Source organism: Balaenoptera physalus, assembly GCF_965194825.1.
Source record: "Balaenoptera physalus genome assembly, chromosome: 1".
Taxonomy (NCBI): Eukaryota; Metazoa; Chordata; class Mammalia; order Artiodactyla; family Balaenopteridae; genus Balaenoptera; species Balaenoptera physalus.
The window spans coordinates 162,873,103-162,889,625 of NC_138882.1; the positions used below are offsets into that span (position 1 = coordinate 162,873,103).

The window sequence follows — 16,523 nt, forward strand, 5'->3', positions numbered from 1 at the left end:
CCAGGTGTGATGTGATGTTACTAGTCCAGAAAAGAGTAGGACTATTACTGGTTTGCTTCTTTTCATTCACTCACTTTTCAAACTTTTATGGCACCTCTATTAAGTTTCAGGCACTGGGTTAAACAGTGAAGATTTTTAAAAGTTTATAAAAGATATCCTCAATCCATAAAGAGCTTACATAAATAATTATGATAATACGACGTAGAGAGTATGGAAATAAAGGTGTGAATAGGATGTTATAGGAAATTGGGAATGGTGGGATTTGTCTTGGGAAGACAGGTAAAGTAAAAATTCTTTTTTTGGCTTGGTGTTTTATGTTTAGATGATCCATTAAAAAAACGTCAAGCAATTGAACTAAAAGGCCTATGGACCATGTTTTAAGAATGAACTACTGTGTATCTTATAAACTTAGCTTTGGACATTTTAGAATAACTGGGTTTTATTAGTGCTGGATATGCCAAAACTTAGTAATCATTTGACAGTGCCAAGAAAACCTAGGGTTAAGGGTTATGAAAAGGACTTGCTCTATTTAAATTGATTGTAAAATTACATGAAACAAAGTGTTCCTGGTGCTGGAAGAGAGTAACTGATGAGAGGAACAGAGTACAGAGTCTAGAAATAGATCCAAGTGTATATAAGAAATTAATATATAATCAAGGTGACATTTCAGATCTGTGGGGAGAAGATGATTTGTTCAATAAGTGAAGTTGAAGCACATTTATTGAACAAAAGTGAAAAGGAAAGCTGCATCTTTGCCTCATTTGTCTCACAAAACAGATTCCAAATAGATCAAACATTTAAATGTAAAAAAATGGAACTTTAGAAATCCTAGAAGAAAACATGGGTTACTATTTTTATAATACTGAAGTGAGGAAAGCATGATATGAAATCAAGAAGTCATAAAATAAAAGACTGAGAAATTTAAGGGCAAATCCTATCAGACTGAGACAAGTGTCTTCAACATATATGACAAAGGACTAATATATCTTCACTCTACAAAGAACTCTTAGAATCTGTGAGAAAACAAAAGAATATCTCAGTGAAAAATGGCAAAAACAGAATATAAACTAATAAGGCTAAAAAGATCTTCAACTGTATTAGTAGTCAAAGAATTGCAAATATAACAGTGTTTTGTTTTTCACTGATAAGATTATCAAAATTATAGAAATTGTTAAAACAGTTTTAGCAAGGATATAAGAAGCATACTCTTATGCACTATTGGTAGGAATTCTGTTGTATCAAAACATAAAATGTGCATACTCTTTGACCATTAATCCCACTCTTAGGAATTTGCCCTAAGGACATAATCGTAAAGGTGTTAAAGATATGTACACCAAGATACACATCAAAAATTAGAAAACACTTAAATGACCATCAATAGTATTTAACAAATACTTCTGTTATGTAAATTATGGTGCACATAAACAATGGAACACTTTTCAGGCAGTAATCTTGGAGTCCAATTTCTGGTCTAAAGACTATGATTGTCTTTACTGCTCTTAAGAATTTGTTCCACACTTTAGGTGGAACAAAGTAGAGTTCTTGTAGAGGAATGTGGACAGAACAATAGCCAGCATGAATGGAGGTGCCTGACATAACCATGTTAAATTAGAAGCAGTTGAGGGATTTGGGACATATTTAGGGGATTAGATATATTATGTCTAGGACCAGTGGGTAAAGGTTAGAAGAAGGCAGACTTTGGCTGAATCTAACGGTTAAAATCTATCCATTTGTGCTATTGAACTATAGCCAAATAATGAGTTTCTCATCATTGGAATTATTTAAGCAGAGGCTAGAGGGACCATTCACATCTCAGCTTTTATATCACCTCATCAAGATGCCTTTCTTGACCATCCTGCTTAAAACAGCACACACACTCTCAGCACTCTTTTTCCCTCTTACCTTGCTTTATTTTTTCTTTATTTGAAAAGGGCCAGAAACTGTACAGTTATTATCTGGTGTCCCTGTTACCTTCTGGACCAATTGAATTGTATTTATTTGTTTATTTATTTATTGTCTCTCTTCCCCCTTAGAATGTAAGCTCCATGTGGGCAGAGATTTTGGCTGTTTTGTTCTTCTCTGTATCACCTGTGCCTAGAACTGGGCTTGGCATATAGTAGTAGTTGCACAATAAATATTTGTTGAATGAATGAATATTAGAGAAAGGGATTAAAGCATTCAGCTAGTGGATCTCTTGTGCTTTACATTTTAGGGGACTTCTAATTTTTTAAGGTACTTCTATGCAGTTTGTAAGTCTCTTCAGGGCAGGGATCTTATTTCCTAATAATAAATGTAACTATCATGTGGTATGTTTGTTATAGTTTATAAAACACTTTCATAAGCATTATTCAGCAATACAAATGAGATGACTGTCTTTCTCTCATCTGTAAGGTGTCAGCTCAGATGTTTCCTGTGTAGAACATCTGTCCATAACTTCACCACCTAAGATGGTTCCCAGTCTCTATCTGTCACATCGCATTATTTTATTTCCTTCAAGTACTTATCACTTATTACCTTATTTATTTGTTTGTGGATTAATTGTGCCTCATCATGCACCAGAATGTAAATTCCATGAGGGCAGGGACCTCCTGCTTATCCTAGCACTTAGAAAAAGTGTCTGGCACATAGAGGATACTCCAACGTCAGTTGAATGAATAATTGATGACTCTGTAAATTATAAAATATTAGTTAATAATGTTAATCTTCACAGTAATCCTTGACCCAAGTATGGATTAGATTTCCCTGTTCTGCATTCTCAGGGCAACCTGTACTACCTCATTAACTTAAATTTATCATAATTATGCCAGATTATTTGTGTTATTATTTATTTAATACTTCTGTTTATCTCTAAACTGCAGGCTCCATGAATTTGGGAACCATGTCTGTCTTGTTCCCCTAACATTTAACACAGTGCTTTTGCACTTAGAAGGAGTTTAATAAATATTTATTGAATGAATGAGTGTGTGTACAATCTTGTGGGATATTGTCTCTGTCTTTCAGATGAGTAAACTGATGCTTGGAAGGATTAAGTGATTTATTCAAGATGGTTAGTTATAGAAACAGGACTTTAACCAGCATCTTCTGACTCTCAGTATCATTCTTTCAATTACACTATTAGTTTCTAGGCATAGAAGTTGATCAGTACTATGTAGGGAGCCTTTGAAAATACAGATTCTCAGACCACACTCAGAGACTACTGAATGAGGACCTCTGAAGATGGGTCTCAAAACTGTATTTAAAGAAAAATTATTTAGGAGATTTTGATGGTAAGTAGCATTTGAGAATCAACATTATATCTTAGGGGTTGGCAAACAACTATTTGGGGGCCAAATGCAACCCACTGCCAGTTTTTATAAATAAAGTTTTAGTGGAACGCAGCCATGCCCATTCAATTACATATTGTCTGTGGCTGTTTTCACGCTGCAACGTACAGGTTGAGTATTTGTGACACAGACTGAATGGCCCAAAAAGCATAAAATTTTTTTCTGTCTGCCCTTTACAGAAAGTTTGCCAACCCCTGATCTATACTTTATTGCCTGTCCTATTTCTTTTGTGATATTTTAGTGCTTGGTGATGTGGTAGACGTGATGTTTGGCTTCATTATGGGACACTATAATAGGTGCTCAGATATTCTTATTGAGTCAATAAAAATTATTTGGCAATTTACCTGATAATAAGGGACTAAGCTATAAATAGCCTAAGCAGTCAAATTTAAGAAAATACTAATCTAGGTATGGTTCAAGCTAGTGAACCTTCAACAGTGGATGAACTGCTTTTAACAAAGAGGTTCCTTTTCATTCAGTTGGTAATAGGGTGCTCCCTAAATGGTAGAAGATGTGAGGTTTCTTACCTATATAATAAGGATTGGTTACCATAATTGATATGTGTAATAGAGAACTATAATTCATACCCTAATTATTTTGGTATCCCAATGCTGCTATAATTCCTAAAGCCAAAGTCTTTTGGATGCTTTTGGTCAGAACGCAAACTTATACAAGCAACCCAAGACTGACCAAATCTCTTCCTGCACTTTCCTTATACAGTAGCTGTTACCCACATGTAGGTATTTAAATGTAAATTAGTTAAAATTAAATAACATTTAAAATTTAATTCCTCACTCACACTAGCCACATTTCAAGTGTTCAGTAGTGACATGTGTCTAGTGGCTACCTTATTGGTCAGCACAGATACAAAACATTTCTATTATCACAGAAAGTTTTAGTGGGCAGTGCTGCTATACATGCTAGAGTTCAAGAGCTGCAGTCTAGTCAGATCCAAGACTTACTATTTGACTTATTTATTTGTAAGAATGGAAAAATAATTTTTAATGTTTTCTTTTTCTAACAGCCAATAGTGATGAAAGTATTCGGTCTTTGCTTTAGAGCCATCTCAGCTAAGAGCAAACGCTTTATTAAATTCTGATAAGCTCTTTAAATCTTGACTCCAGGAAATACCCATCTCATTTACCCTATGGGCTAACTGTCTATTCAAGATGATTAATCATTGGCCAGTGCATGAGATAGTTCAGAACTGACTGATTTCTGGCCAAATCTATTTGGCTTGGTTATGATGGTGGGAAAGGAACCAGTTTTAAAACAGAAGCTATAAAGTCAATAGAGTATAAAGTCTTGGCATCATCTTTGGAGTGATTTAGACTTCATCATTCAGTGACTCGTTTTTATTCCCAGCATCTAGTGCTTTTTGCATGGCCCAAAGGGGCCCTGTGCTGCTCCACTGCAGAGGAAGCTTCAAGAAATGCTGGTTTGCTACAGTGTTTTAGCTTGTGAGAGTCTCTGGGACCTTCCCTGCTCCATCATGGGGTCACCTCTAGGTGGGTATTAGAGGGAGATTCGTAATTGATTTAACCTTTAATAAAGAACTTGGTAATCTTTTGTGGTCCAGTAAGATATGTCTTTAATAGCCTATCCCTTAAAATGTTTTCCCTGACCCCAATAAGTGTCACCTTAAAGATTGTTTCTCTAGCACAGTGTTCCTCAAACTTTGAGAGGCCCTAAGGCCACTTCAAGAGGCTAAAAGATTCTGTAAATTTCCCAACCTATTCTTAGTTACTGTCATCAGAAATGCTTCTGAGGATCTACTTTTCTCTAAATTAACAGATCTTTGTCATTTTGCACCTCAGAGCAATGCAACAGTGGCAGGGATAGGAGTGGGTTAGGGGTGGGTGAGAGAGAAACAGTTTTTAGAGTGAGGATTCAAGTATAATCTCACTCATTCTGGCTTTTCCTGCCCTCGACAGCTCCTCTTACCCAATGTCTCAAGATAGACTCTTCTTTATTCTTTCTGAGCTGAGATGGTAGGATTCAACCACATTAGGTGTTAAAAGCAATCATTTGATGGCAATAAGGAACCTTTACAGGAGTCGGATTGTTCAGAAGGAATCTCCTCACGCACTTTCTGCCTCTTCTGTTCTGTTTTCCATGAGCTTCCTGGATACTTCTTTGAGACACTGGTATGACTTGCTCTAGCATTCTGGATCACTTTAGGGACTGACATGAAAAACACCTCAGGTCATCTTAGACCATGGCTTAAAAACATTGATCTAAAATGATCCACTCAGGTCACCTTGATTCTTCCCCTTAATACTCCTTTGAGCCCAAACAGGGCAAAATAAGTTTTCTTATGCTCCAGACGAGTCTGAAAATAGCCTAATGTTTAGTGTAGGTTACAACCTGAAAACATTTTTTAGGAGGTTGACTGTGATAGAGATTTCTATTTCCTTTACAGGTCATTTTACCTGGGACAAATACCTAAAAGAAACATGTTCAGTCCCAGCGCCTGTCCATTGCTTCAAGCAGGTAATTGATTCTCAACATCTTTAGTAGGTGGGAGGCAAGTAGTCTTTTCTGGTCCTTAGACAAGCAAAACATGAGGTGGGAGCCCTTGGGCTTCTCACCTGAAGTCCCCAGAATAAACTTCTATGGGAAGAATACAACTCAAGACTCAAAACTCACTGTGAGTTTTAGACATTCTCCCCAACTTCATCCCAAGTAACACCTTCTCCATCTCTTCACCTCCTTGAGGCTATTCTGTGTTACTGAAAACAGTCGCTAATTTTTACTGCAGCTATTAGTTCAGGCGGATAGGAAACAGAGTTATAGCCCTTAGACAATTCTTGAAAGTGGAGCAGTATTCATATCTCTGTATTCAACTCCCCTGCCACAGTCTTATCTTTCCATAAGAATACTGGCACTGAATCCCATTGGGGAGTGTGTTAGGACCTCATCAGAGGACATTCAGAGCTTCCTACATAGGATTAAGTGCCCCATACAATGTACAGATGATGTTGACTATATCAGTATGTGATAAGGCTAGTAAACAAAGAAGTGTACTGTTGCTAAATAGAGCTACGCATCAGGAAGTTGTTTATATCTCCCTCCCTTTAGTATTCAATCGTTATTTCCACAAACTGTCAGTGTTTCACTTTGAATTTTAATTTTGTCTATGCTCTAAATTAAATAAATAAAAGTACAAATTTAGGACTTTTGCTCATTTGAAATAACAGGGGCTAAATTCATACTCCCACCTGAAATGATTTAAAAAGACAAAATATATTAAATAATGGTTTTCAAGTTACTGAAGATCAGGCAACTAAGCACAGTGATCTCTGAGAGATGGAAAACAAATGAGTTGAGCCCCCTTATATTTAGTGCCTTAAGATAGTTTTGAGACCATGGCCCAGGGAAGGGGAACCCAGGTTGAGCCTGGGAGATTCCCTAAGTTTAGGAGATGGAACTGAGAGCCCAGGGAAACTAGAATTTCCAGAACAGAGTACCAGAGAGGAGAAAGCTGCACAGAAAGAAAACTGTGGAAACCCCCCTTCAAGTGTTCATCAAAGCACCGTTGTTCAGTATATGCATGTGAGCATCCAAGACAAGGGAAAAACGGTCTGAAAGGATTAGAAGGATAGTAAAAGGATAGAGCCTGGTGTTCACACAGGACTGGGAATAGTGCCTGATCCCACCAGCTAGACTGGAAAATCTCATAATTCATGTGGCATTGGGTGGAATACTTGGAAAGATCCTGCTCAGTAGTGGGAAATGATTAGCCTCAGGATTAGCACGCTCTGAACCTGCCTAACAAACTAAAAGCAAGACTCAAAATGATCAAATTATTTCCAAGTAACTTAACTGCATCTAGGAACACAGCACAAGAAGGGAATGCAAAAATATCCAGCACCTAACAGGTAAAAGTCACAATGTCTGGCATCCAGTCAGAGATAATCAGGCATGTAAGGAGGCAGGAAAGCATAACTAATAATGAACAGAATAGTCAATCAATTGAAACAGAACCTATACAAATCTTAGAATAGCAGATAAAAACATTAAAACAATTAATTATTTTAATTATGTTCCATATGGTTGAAAGTTAGGCAGAGACATGGAAGATATAAAAAGATACATTGAATCACTATGTGCAAAATGAAAAATACACTAGATGGGAAACAGTTAATGGTAGAAAACAAGATTAATAAATGTGAAAACGTAGCAATAGAAGATATCCAAAATGAAACACAAAGAGAAAAAAGAATTTTTAAAAGATGAAAAAGAGATCAGTGAGGCATGGGATAACTTCATAGACCATGTAATTGGAGTGCCCAAAGGAGAGAAGAGATGGGGGACTGAAAAAGTACTTGAATATAAAAAGGCAAAAAATTTTCCACAATTGAGGAAAACTGTAAATCCACAGATTCAAGAAGCTAAATGAATCCCCTAAAAAAAAAGAAACAAGAAGAGAACTATACTAAGGCATGTCATAAATTATCAAAACTAGGGATAGAGAACATCTTAAAAGCAGCCAGAGAAAAAAAGGCACCTTATATACAGGGGAACCAAGATAAGAATGACATTATATTTTCTTGTCATAAATAATTCAAACAAGAAGAAAGTTGAGTAACGTCTTCAAAGTGTCAGAAGAAAAACTGTCAACCCAGAATTCTATATCCAGCAAAAATATCTTCCAAAAATGAAAGCCAAATAGAGATACTTTCAGATACACAAAAACTGAAGGAATTCATCACTAGCAGACTCACTGTAAGAAATGTTAAATGGAAGTCCATCTTGCAGAAGGAAAATGTTACCAGATAGAATTACAGATCTACACAAAGGAATGAAAGTCACTAGAAATTGTAATTACAAGGGTAAATACTTAAGATGTTCTTATTAAGTCTCTATAAAGATAATTGACTGTATAAACAATGATAATAACATTGTGTTGTAGAGGTGATGATACCATGTATTAGTAAATGTATAATAACAATAGCATAAAAGCCAAGAGGGGAGAAATCTTAAGTATACTATTATAAAATTCTTATGCATGAAGTAGTATAAAATTACTTGAAGATAGACTGATAATTTAAATATGTTTACTCTAAACCCCAAAGCAACCACTAAAATAATAGAAAACAAATAGCAAGATGGTGGATTTAAGTCCAGCCATATCAATAATCTAATTATAAATGGTCTAAATGCCCCAGTTAACAAGCTGAGATTGTCACATTGGATAAAAAGTAAGACCCAATTATATACTGCCTGCAAGAAATTATGCTTTAAATGTAAAGACACAAATAGTTTAAAAGTAAAAGAATGGAAAATTTTACCATGCTGACATCAAGCCATAATAAGGCTGAAATGGCATATTAATGTCAAAGTATATTCCAGAGGCAAAGGATATTATCAGGTATAAATACAGTAATTTCATCATGAAAAGGGGTCACACAGTCCTTACATGAAGCAAAAAATGATAGAACTGTAAGGAGAGAAAAATCTAAAATTTGTCTGTAGGGCTCTCTGTAGTTAAAGAACAAATAGAAAATCAGCAAGTATATAGTAGACTTGAGCAATGCTATCAACCAGCTTAACCTAATTGACATATATAGAACACTCCCCAATAACAGAATATACGTTCTTTTCAAGTGCATGCAGAGCATTTACCAAGTTAGACCATATTCTAGACCATAAAATAAGGCTTGATAAATTTAAAAGGATTTAAGTAATACAAAGTATGTTCTTTGATTACATTGGAATTAAATTAAAAATCAATAGCAGAAAGATACCTAGAAAATCTCCAAATATTTGGAAACTAACACATTTCTAAACACCTCATGGATATTTAGAAACACAAAAAGGGACATTAGAAAGTATTTTCAACTAAACGAAATGAAAGCAGAACATTTCAGAATCTGGGACACTGCTAAAGCAGTACTTTTAGGGAAATTTATAGCACTAAACGCCTATATTAGAAGAGAAGTTTAATTTAGTGACCTCAGCTTCCACTTTTAAAAACTAGGGAAAAAGTTAACAATAAAAATAATTATTTTTTAAAATAATTTTTCAAAAGAGCAAGAAAATAATAAAAATTAGAGCATAAGTCAATGAAATAAAAAGGAAAAACAACAGAGAAAATTATTGAAACCAAAAGCTGGTTCTTTGCAATGATCAATAAAAGTGATAAACCTCTAGATAGATTAATCAATAAAAGAAAACACAAATTACTAATACCAGAACTGAAAGAAATAACATCACTATTAATTCTACGTATATTAAAAGGGTAGTAAAGGAATATTAGGAACAAATTTATGCCTTTAAAATTTGACAAGTTAGGGCTTCCCTGGTGGTGCAGTGGTTGAAAATCCGCCTGCCAATGCAGGGGACACGGGTTCGAGCCCTGGTCTGGGAAGATCCCACATGCCGCGGAGCAACTGGGCCCATGAGCCACAACTACTGAGCCTGCGCGTCTGGAGCCTGTGCTCCGCAACAAGAGAGGCCGCGATAGTGAGAGGCCCGCGCACCGCGATGAAGAGTGGCCCCCGCTTGCCGCAACTAGAGAAAGCCCTCGCACAGAAACAAAGATCCAACGCAGCCAAAAATAAATAAAAAAAGAAAATTTGACAAGTTAGATGAAACGGATAATTTTTATAAATGACACAAATTACCAAAGCTCACTCAAGAAGATAGAAAATCCGGATAGCACTATTTCTGTTACAGAAGTTGAATTTGTAGTTAAAAACTTTCCCACAAAGAAAATTCCAGTCCTAGATGACTTTGCTGGTGAGTTGTTCCAAACATTTAAGGAAAAAGTAATGCAAATTCTACACAGACTCTTCCAGAAAGTTTAAGAGAAAGGAATACCTCCCAACTCGTTCTATGTGGTAAGCATTACTCTGATACCAAAACCAGGCAAAGACATGGAAAGGAAAGAAAACTACAAAGCAACATCCCATATGAAAACACATTAAAAATTCTAAACAAACATTTTTTTCAGTTTCAACTTTTATTCTCTCAGCATCAAACATCCTTACCTTTTTCTGCTACTATATTTTGATTTTTTTTATTTTTTAGAAAATTTTATTGGCGTATAGTTGATTTACAATGTTGTGTTGGTTTCAGGTGTATAGCAAAGGGAGTCAGTTATACAAAAGTTTAAGAAATTGACTCCAACGATATATAAAAATAATTCATCATGACCAAGTGGGTTTTAATTCCTATAATGCAAGGTTGATTTAACATTCAAAAACCAATCAATATAAAGCACCATATGAATACACTAATGAAGAAAAATTATGATCATCACAATAGATGCAGAAAAAGTATCTAAAAAAATCCAATGTCCATTACTAATAAAAACTCTCAACAAACAAGAAATAGAAGGGAATTTCCTAAATCCTATACTCTAAAGGGTATCTGTGAAAAATCTAGTAATAGCATACTTCATGGTAAAAGACTAAATGTTTTCCCTTCAGGTCAGGAACAAGATAAGGATGTCAGCCCTTGCCACTTCTATTCATTGCTGTAGTACCAATGTCACCAGGCCGAAAAAAGAAATAAAAGCAATCCAGATTGAAAGACTAGAACAAACACCAAAGAAAATAAATCAGTGGCAAATAAGTGAATTGATGGTCAATATTATTTCATTAGGGAAATACAAAGTAAAATAACAATGAGATATCTCTGTACATTTGTTTAAATATCACTCATAAAAAAAAAGACTGACCATACCTAATAGTGGCAAGGATGTGGGATAAATGGAACTTTCATAAAATACTGGTAAAAATGTAAAATGGGTCAATTACTTCAGAATATAATTTGACAGAAAAACTTCAACACGCTATTGAGCAAAACAAACAAACCAAGAAAACACTAAATAAACTAGGAACTGAATAATACATCCTTAACATGAAAAAATATGTATACCTCAGAACTAAAACCAGCATTTTACTCAATGGTTAAAAGTAACTCAATAGAAGATATAATGGAAGAGAGACTCCCATTTACAAAAGCAGCAAAAAATTAATATTTAGGAATAAACTAACAAATATAAAAAACACTTATATAAAGAAAACTTTAGAAAACACCTTAAAAGCATGATTCATTTTAAAAAATTCATAAAGTAAATGTCAAAATTAAGAGTTTCTGCTCTTCAAAAGACACTGGTAAGAGAAGGAAAATATAAGCCATGGACTTGGAGAAAATATTGACAAATCACACAGCTGATACTAGTACTCTCCAAATTTATCTATTGATTTGATGTAATTCCTATCAAAGTCCCAGCTGGCTATTTTGCAGAAAATGACAAGTTGATCCTAAAATCATATAGAAATACAAAGAACCCAGAGTAGCCAGAACAATCTCAGAAAAGGGCAACAAAAATAGAGGATTTCCTGATTTAAAAACTTACTACAGGGCTTCCCTGGTGGCGCAGTGGTTGAGAATCTGCCTGCCAATGCAGGGGACACGGGTTCGAGCCCTGGTCTGGGAAGATCCCACATGCCGCGGAGCAACTAGGCCCGTGAGCCACAACTACTGAGCCTGCGCATCTGGAGCCTGTGCTCTGCAACAAGAGAGGCCACGACAGTGAGAGGCCCGCGCACCGCGATGAAGAGTGGCCCCCACTCACCGCAACTAGAGAAAGCCCTCGCACAGAAACGAAGACCCAACACACCCCAAAATAAGTAAATAAATTAATTAATTTTAAAAAACCAATATAAAACTTACTACAAAGCTACAGTATTCAAGACAGTGTGGTACTGGCATAAAGATAGACATATAGGTCAGTGGATTTGGTTTGAGAGTCCAGAAATAAACTCCTACATTTATGTTCAATTGATTTTGAACAAGGATGCCAAGACAATTCAGTGGGATTTTCAACAACTAATGCAAGGACAAACTGTATATACACAAACAAAAGAATGAAGTTCGATCCTATCTCCACACCATATACAAAAATTAACTCCCAAGTGGATGATAGTCATAAGAGCTAAAACTATAAAACTCTTAGGAGAAAACGCAGGAGTAATCTTCGTGACCTTGGATTAGGCAATGGTTTCTTTGATATGGCACTAAAAGCAAAAAACAGAAGAAAAAGTATTGTAGATAGACTGAACTTCAAAATTTATCAAAATTAAAAGGTTTTGTGCTTCCCAAGACACTGTCAATAAAGTGAAAAGACCCAGCTGCCTTTTGGGAGAAAATATTTCCAAATCACGGATCTGATGAGGGACTTGTATCCAGAAGATATGATGAACAACTCAACAGTTAAGACAAATAATTTCATTTTTAAATTGGCAAAGAAGTTGAATAGATATTTTCCAAATATATACAAGTGGCCTATAAGCACATAAACGATGCTTAATATCATTAGTCTTTAGGGGAATGTAAATCAAAACTGCAATGAGATATCACTTCACAAATACTAGAATAGCTGAAATCAAAAGGCAGACAATAACAAGTGTTCATGAGGATATCGAGAATAGGAACCCTTATATGTTGCTGGTGAGATTATAACATTCTGTGGCCACTTTAGAGAACAGTTTGGAAGTTATTCAGAATGTTAAACATAGAATTAGCATATGACCCAGCAATCTCACTCCTAGGTGTATACCCAAGAGAAATAAAAACATATGATTACACAAAAATTGATACACAAGTGTTCGTGGCATAATTATATATAAAAGCCAAAAAGAGGAAACAACCCAAATGTCCATGAACTGATGAATGGATAAGCAAAATATGTAGTATATGCATTACAATGGAATGTTATTCAGCAATGAAAATAAATGAAGTACTGATAAACACTACAACATAGATTCAACCTGAAAACATTGTGCCAAGTGAAGAAAGGAGCCACACACATATTGTGTAATTTCATTTATATTAAACCTCCAGAATAGGCAAATCCACAGAAAGAGAAAGTAGATTAATGGTTTCCAGGCATTGGGTTAAGGGGAGAATGGGGAGAGACTGCTAATGGGTATGGGGTTTCTTTTTGGGGGGGATTGATGAAAATGTTCCAAATTTAGATGGAGTGATATTTGCACAACTCTGTGGATATACTGAAACTCACTGAATTATACACTGTAAAAAGGTACATTTTCTGGTATATGAGTTAAACAAATACTTACCATATGACCCATCCATTCTACTTTCAGATGTTTACCCAAGAGAAAAGAAAGTGTATTTCCGATGAAGATTTATAGAAGGATGTTCATAGATTTATTTGTAATAGTTAAAAACTAGAAACACAACAAATGTTCATCAGCATGATATACTACTCAGCAGTGAAAGGAAATTAATTATTGATAGTTGCAGCAGTATGGATGAGTATTAGAGTAGTTATGCTACTCTATGCTATATGAGTGATCATATCTACAAAAAACCTAAAGCCAACATCATACTTAATGGTGAGAAGCTAGATGCTTTCCCACTAAATCAGGAACAGGAATATTCCCTCTCACCACACCTTTTCAGCATCACACTGGAAGTCCTAAATGTAGCAATAGGACAAGAAAAGGAAATAAAAGATATACAGATTGGGAAGGAAAAAATAAAACTGGCTTTGTTTGCAGGTGACATTATTGTCTATGTAGAAAATCTGAAATAATCAACAATAACAACAACAACAAAACACCTAGAACTAATAAGCAATTGTAAGAAGGTTGCAGGACACAAGGTTAATATACATAATACAAGCCTAATCAAAATTCCAGCACATTATTTTATGGATATTGAGAAACTGATTCTAAAGGTCACATGGAGAGGTAAAAGATGTAGAATAGCCAAAACGGTATTGAAGGAGAAGAACAAAGTCAGAGGACTGACACTACCCAGCTTCAAGACTTATCGATAAAGCTATAGTAATCAAGACGATGTGGTGCATATATATGGAATCTAAAAAAAAAAAAAGTGGTTCTGAAGAAAGTAGGGGCAGGACAGGAATAAAGATGCAGACAGAGAAGGGACTTGAGGACATGGGGAGAGGGAAGGGTAAGCTGGGACGAAGTGAGAGAGTGGCATGGACTTATATATACTACCAAATGTTAAATAGATAGCTAGTGAGAAGCAGCTGCATAGCACAGGGAGATCAGCTCGGTGCTTTGTGACCACCTAGAGGGGTGGGATAGGGAGGGTGGGAGGGAGATGCAAGAGGGAGGGGATATGGAGATATATGTATACATATAGCTGATTCACTTTGTTATAAAGCAGAAACTAACACACCATTGTAAAGCAGTTATACTCCAATAAAGATGTTAAAAAAAAAAGAATAGTAGAGTAGAATGCATGTTATATTTTAATTCATATTTTCTATAGTACTTAGGAAGCTCAGTTTTATACACTTTCTGAATGTCATCTATTTTAAATGGCTTTTCATAATGTCGTACTTTTCAGAAATGTAATGTTCATTTTATATCATAGGAAGGAAACATTTTACTTAAAAAAAAATCTCAGTAGCCCAGTTTACTGAAAATTGAGTTTATTTGACTTCTGTGTTTGAGAACTTGTCTTTAAAAGCCAAATACATTGGCCAGTGAAACAAAATGAAGCAGTTATCCCAATGCAAGATCTAATTAGCAGCTACATGTTTACCATTTCCTTAATGGGCTATTATCCCTGAAAGTTTAACTGAATTGTTTTTTTTTTGAAAATTCATAGATTGACAGGAGACATTGGCCTTCTTGCATTTTCTTTTAAGAACATCAGTTCTTAACAATATAATTGAAGTAATAATTATTTATAAATACTTTTAATAATCCATAGTTTACTTAATTTTTTCCAGCTGTGGTTTCCTTAAGGGTACAGCAGGGACAATACAATTTTACCTTAAAGAGTTGTGAAGATTATGTAATCTTATGAATGGAAAACACTTCATAAACTATAAAATGTAGTACAAATATAAAGTATCAGCTCTACTAACATAGGTTATTTGGACCTATTTTATTGTTGTTTTTCCTGTGTTGCGTTTTTCCCTTTGACACATGCTCCCTCCCGAAGACTGTCCTATTCACATATCACAGATTTGATGGTTAGGGTAGAAAGGAGTACACATGTCCTTGCCTACAAATTTTAGTAGTTGTGTTTAAAGAAATGCTCTCTGATAGAAATTAAGACCCCCTTAAATGATCAAATAGTTGTATTTATTATGCATTTAAGTTTTCTAATGTTTTAATTAAAAGGCTTAAAATTCTCAAAAAAAAAAAAAAAGAGAGATTGTGGTGTTAGCAACAGATAGGTAAATGGAACAGAATAGAGAGCCCAGAAATAGTCCCATAAAAATATAGTCAGCCTATCTTTGACAAAGGAACAATGCCAATACAGTGGAGCAAAGATTTTCCTTTCAACAAAGGTCTTAACAACTGGAGAGCTGCATGCAAAAAAAAGAAAAAAAGGGAATTTATATACAGATCTTACACCCTTCACAAAAATTAATTCAAAATAGACCACACACTTAAATGTAGAACACAAAACTATAAAGCTCCTAGAAGATAACATAGGAGAAAACCAAGATGACCTTGGGTATGGCAATGACTTTTTAGATAAAACACCAAAGGCACAGTTCATGAAAGAAATAAGTGATAAGCTGGACTTCATTAAAATAAAATCTTCTGCTCTGTGAAAGACACTGTCAAGAGAGTGAGGAGACAAGCCACAGACTGGGAGAAAATATTTGCAAAAGACATGTCTGACAAAGGACTGTTATCCAAAATATACAAAGAACACTTAAAAACTCAAAATAAAAAAAAACTCAAAAAATGGGCCAAAGATGTTAACAGACACCTCACCAAAGAAGACCGGCAGATGACAAAAAAGCATAAAAAAGGTGTTCTAAATCATATGTCATCAGAGAAATGCAAATTAAAACAACAGTGAGATACCACTGCATACATATTGTAATGCCAAAATCCAGAACACTGATAACACCAAGTTCTGGCAAGGATGTGGAGCAACAGGAAATCTCATTCATTGCTTGTGGGAATGCAAAATGTTGCAGACATTTTGTAAGACAGTTTGGTGATCTCTTATAAACTAAACATACTCTTACCATACAATCCGGCAATTGCATTCCTTGGTATTTACCCAAAGGAGTCGAATATTTATGTCCACACAAAAACCTGTATATATATATGGATGTTTATTGCAGCTTTATTTGTAATTGCCAAAACTTGGAAGCAACCAAGATGTTTTTCAGTAGGTGAATGGATAAATAAACTGTGGTATAGCCAGACAATGGAA

General features: G+C 35.1%; 1 protein-coding gene across 13 annotated transcripts in view; it reads left to right on the plus strand.

Annotated features, from left to right (window-relative positions):
• Window positions 1-16,523, plus strand: part of SCMH1 (Scm polycomb group protein homolog 1) — a 198,017-nt gene that overhangs the window by 61,646 nt on the left and 119,848 nt on the right. For 9 of the 13 annotated variants that reach the window (XM_082466140.1, XM_082466139.1, XM_082466147.1 and 6 more), the window contains one exon: window positions 5,746-5,816. The exons of 2 other annotated variants lie outside the window; for them this stretch is intronic. Coding sequence is in view for 9 of the 11 variants with exons in the window: in XM_082466139.1 (XP_082322265.1) it covers window positions 5,746-5,816 (71 nt within the window). In the remaining 2 variants the exon portion in view is untranslated. Of the gene's footprint in view, window positions 1-4,688; window positions 4,832-5,745; window positions 5,817-16,523 lie in introns of those variants that run through there. 2 more of the 13 variants (XM_082466146.1, XM_082466148.1) reach the window with 2 other exon arrangements.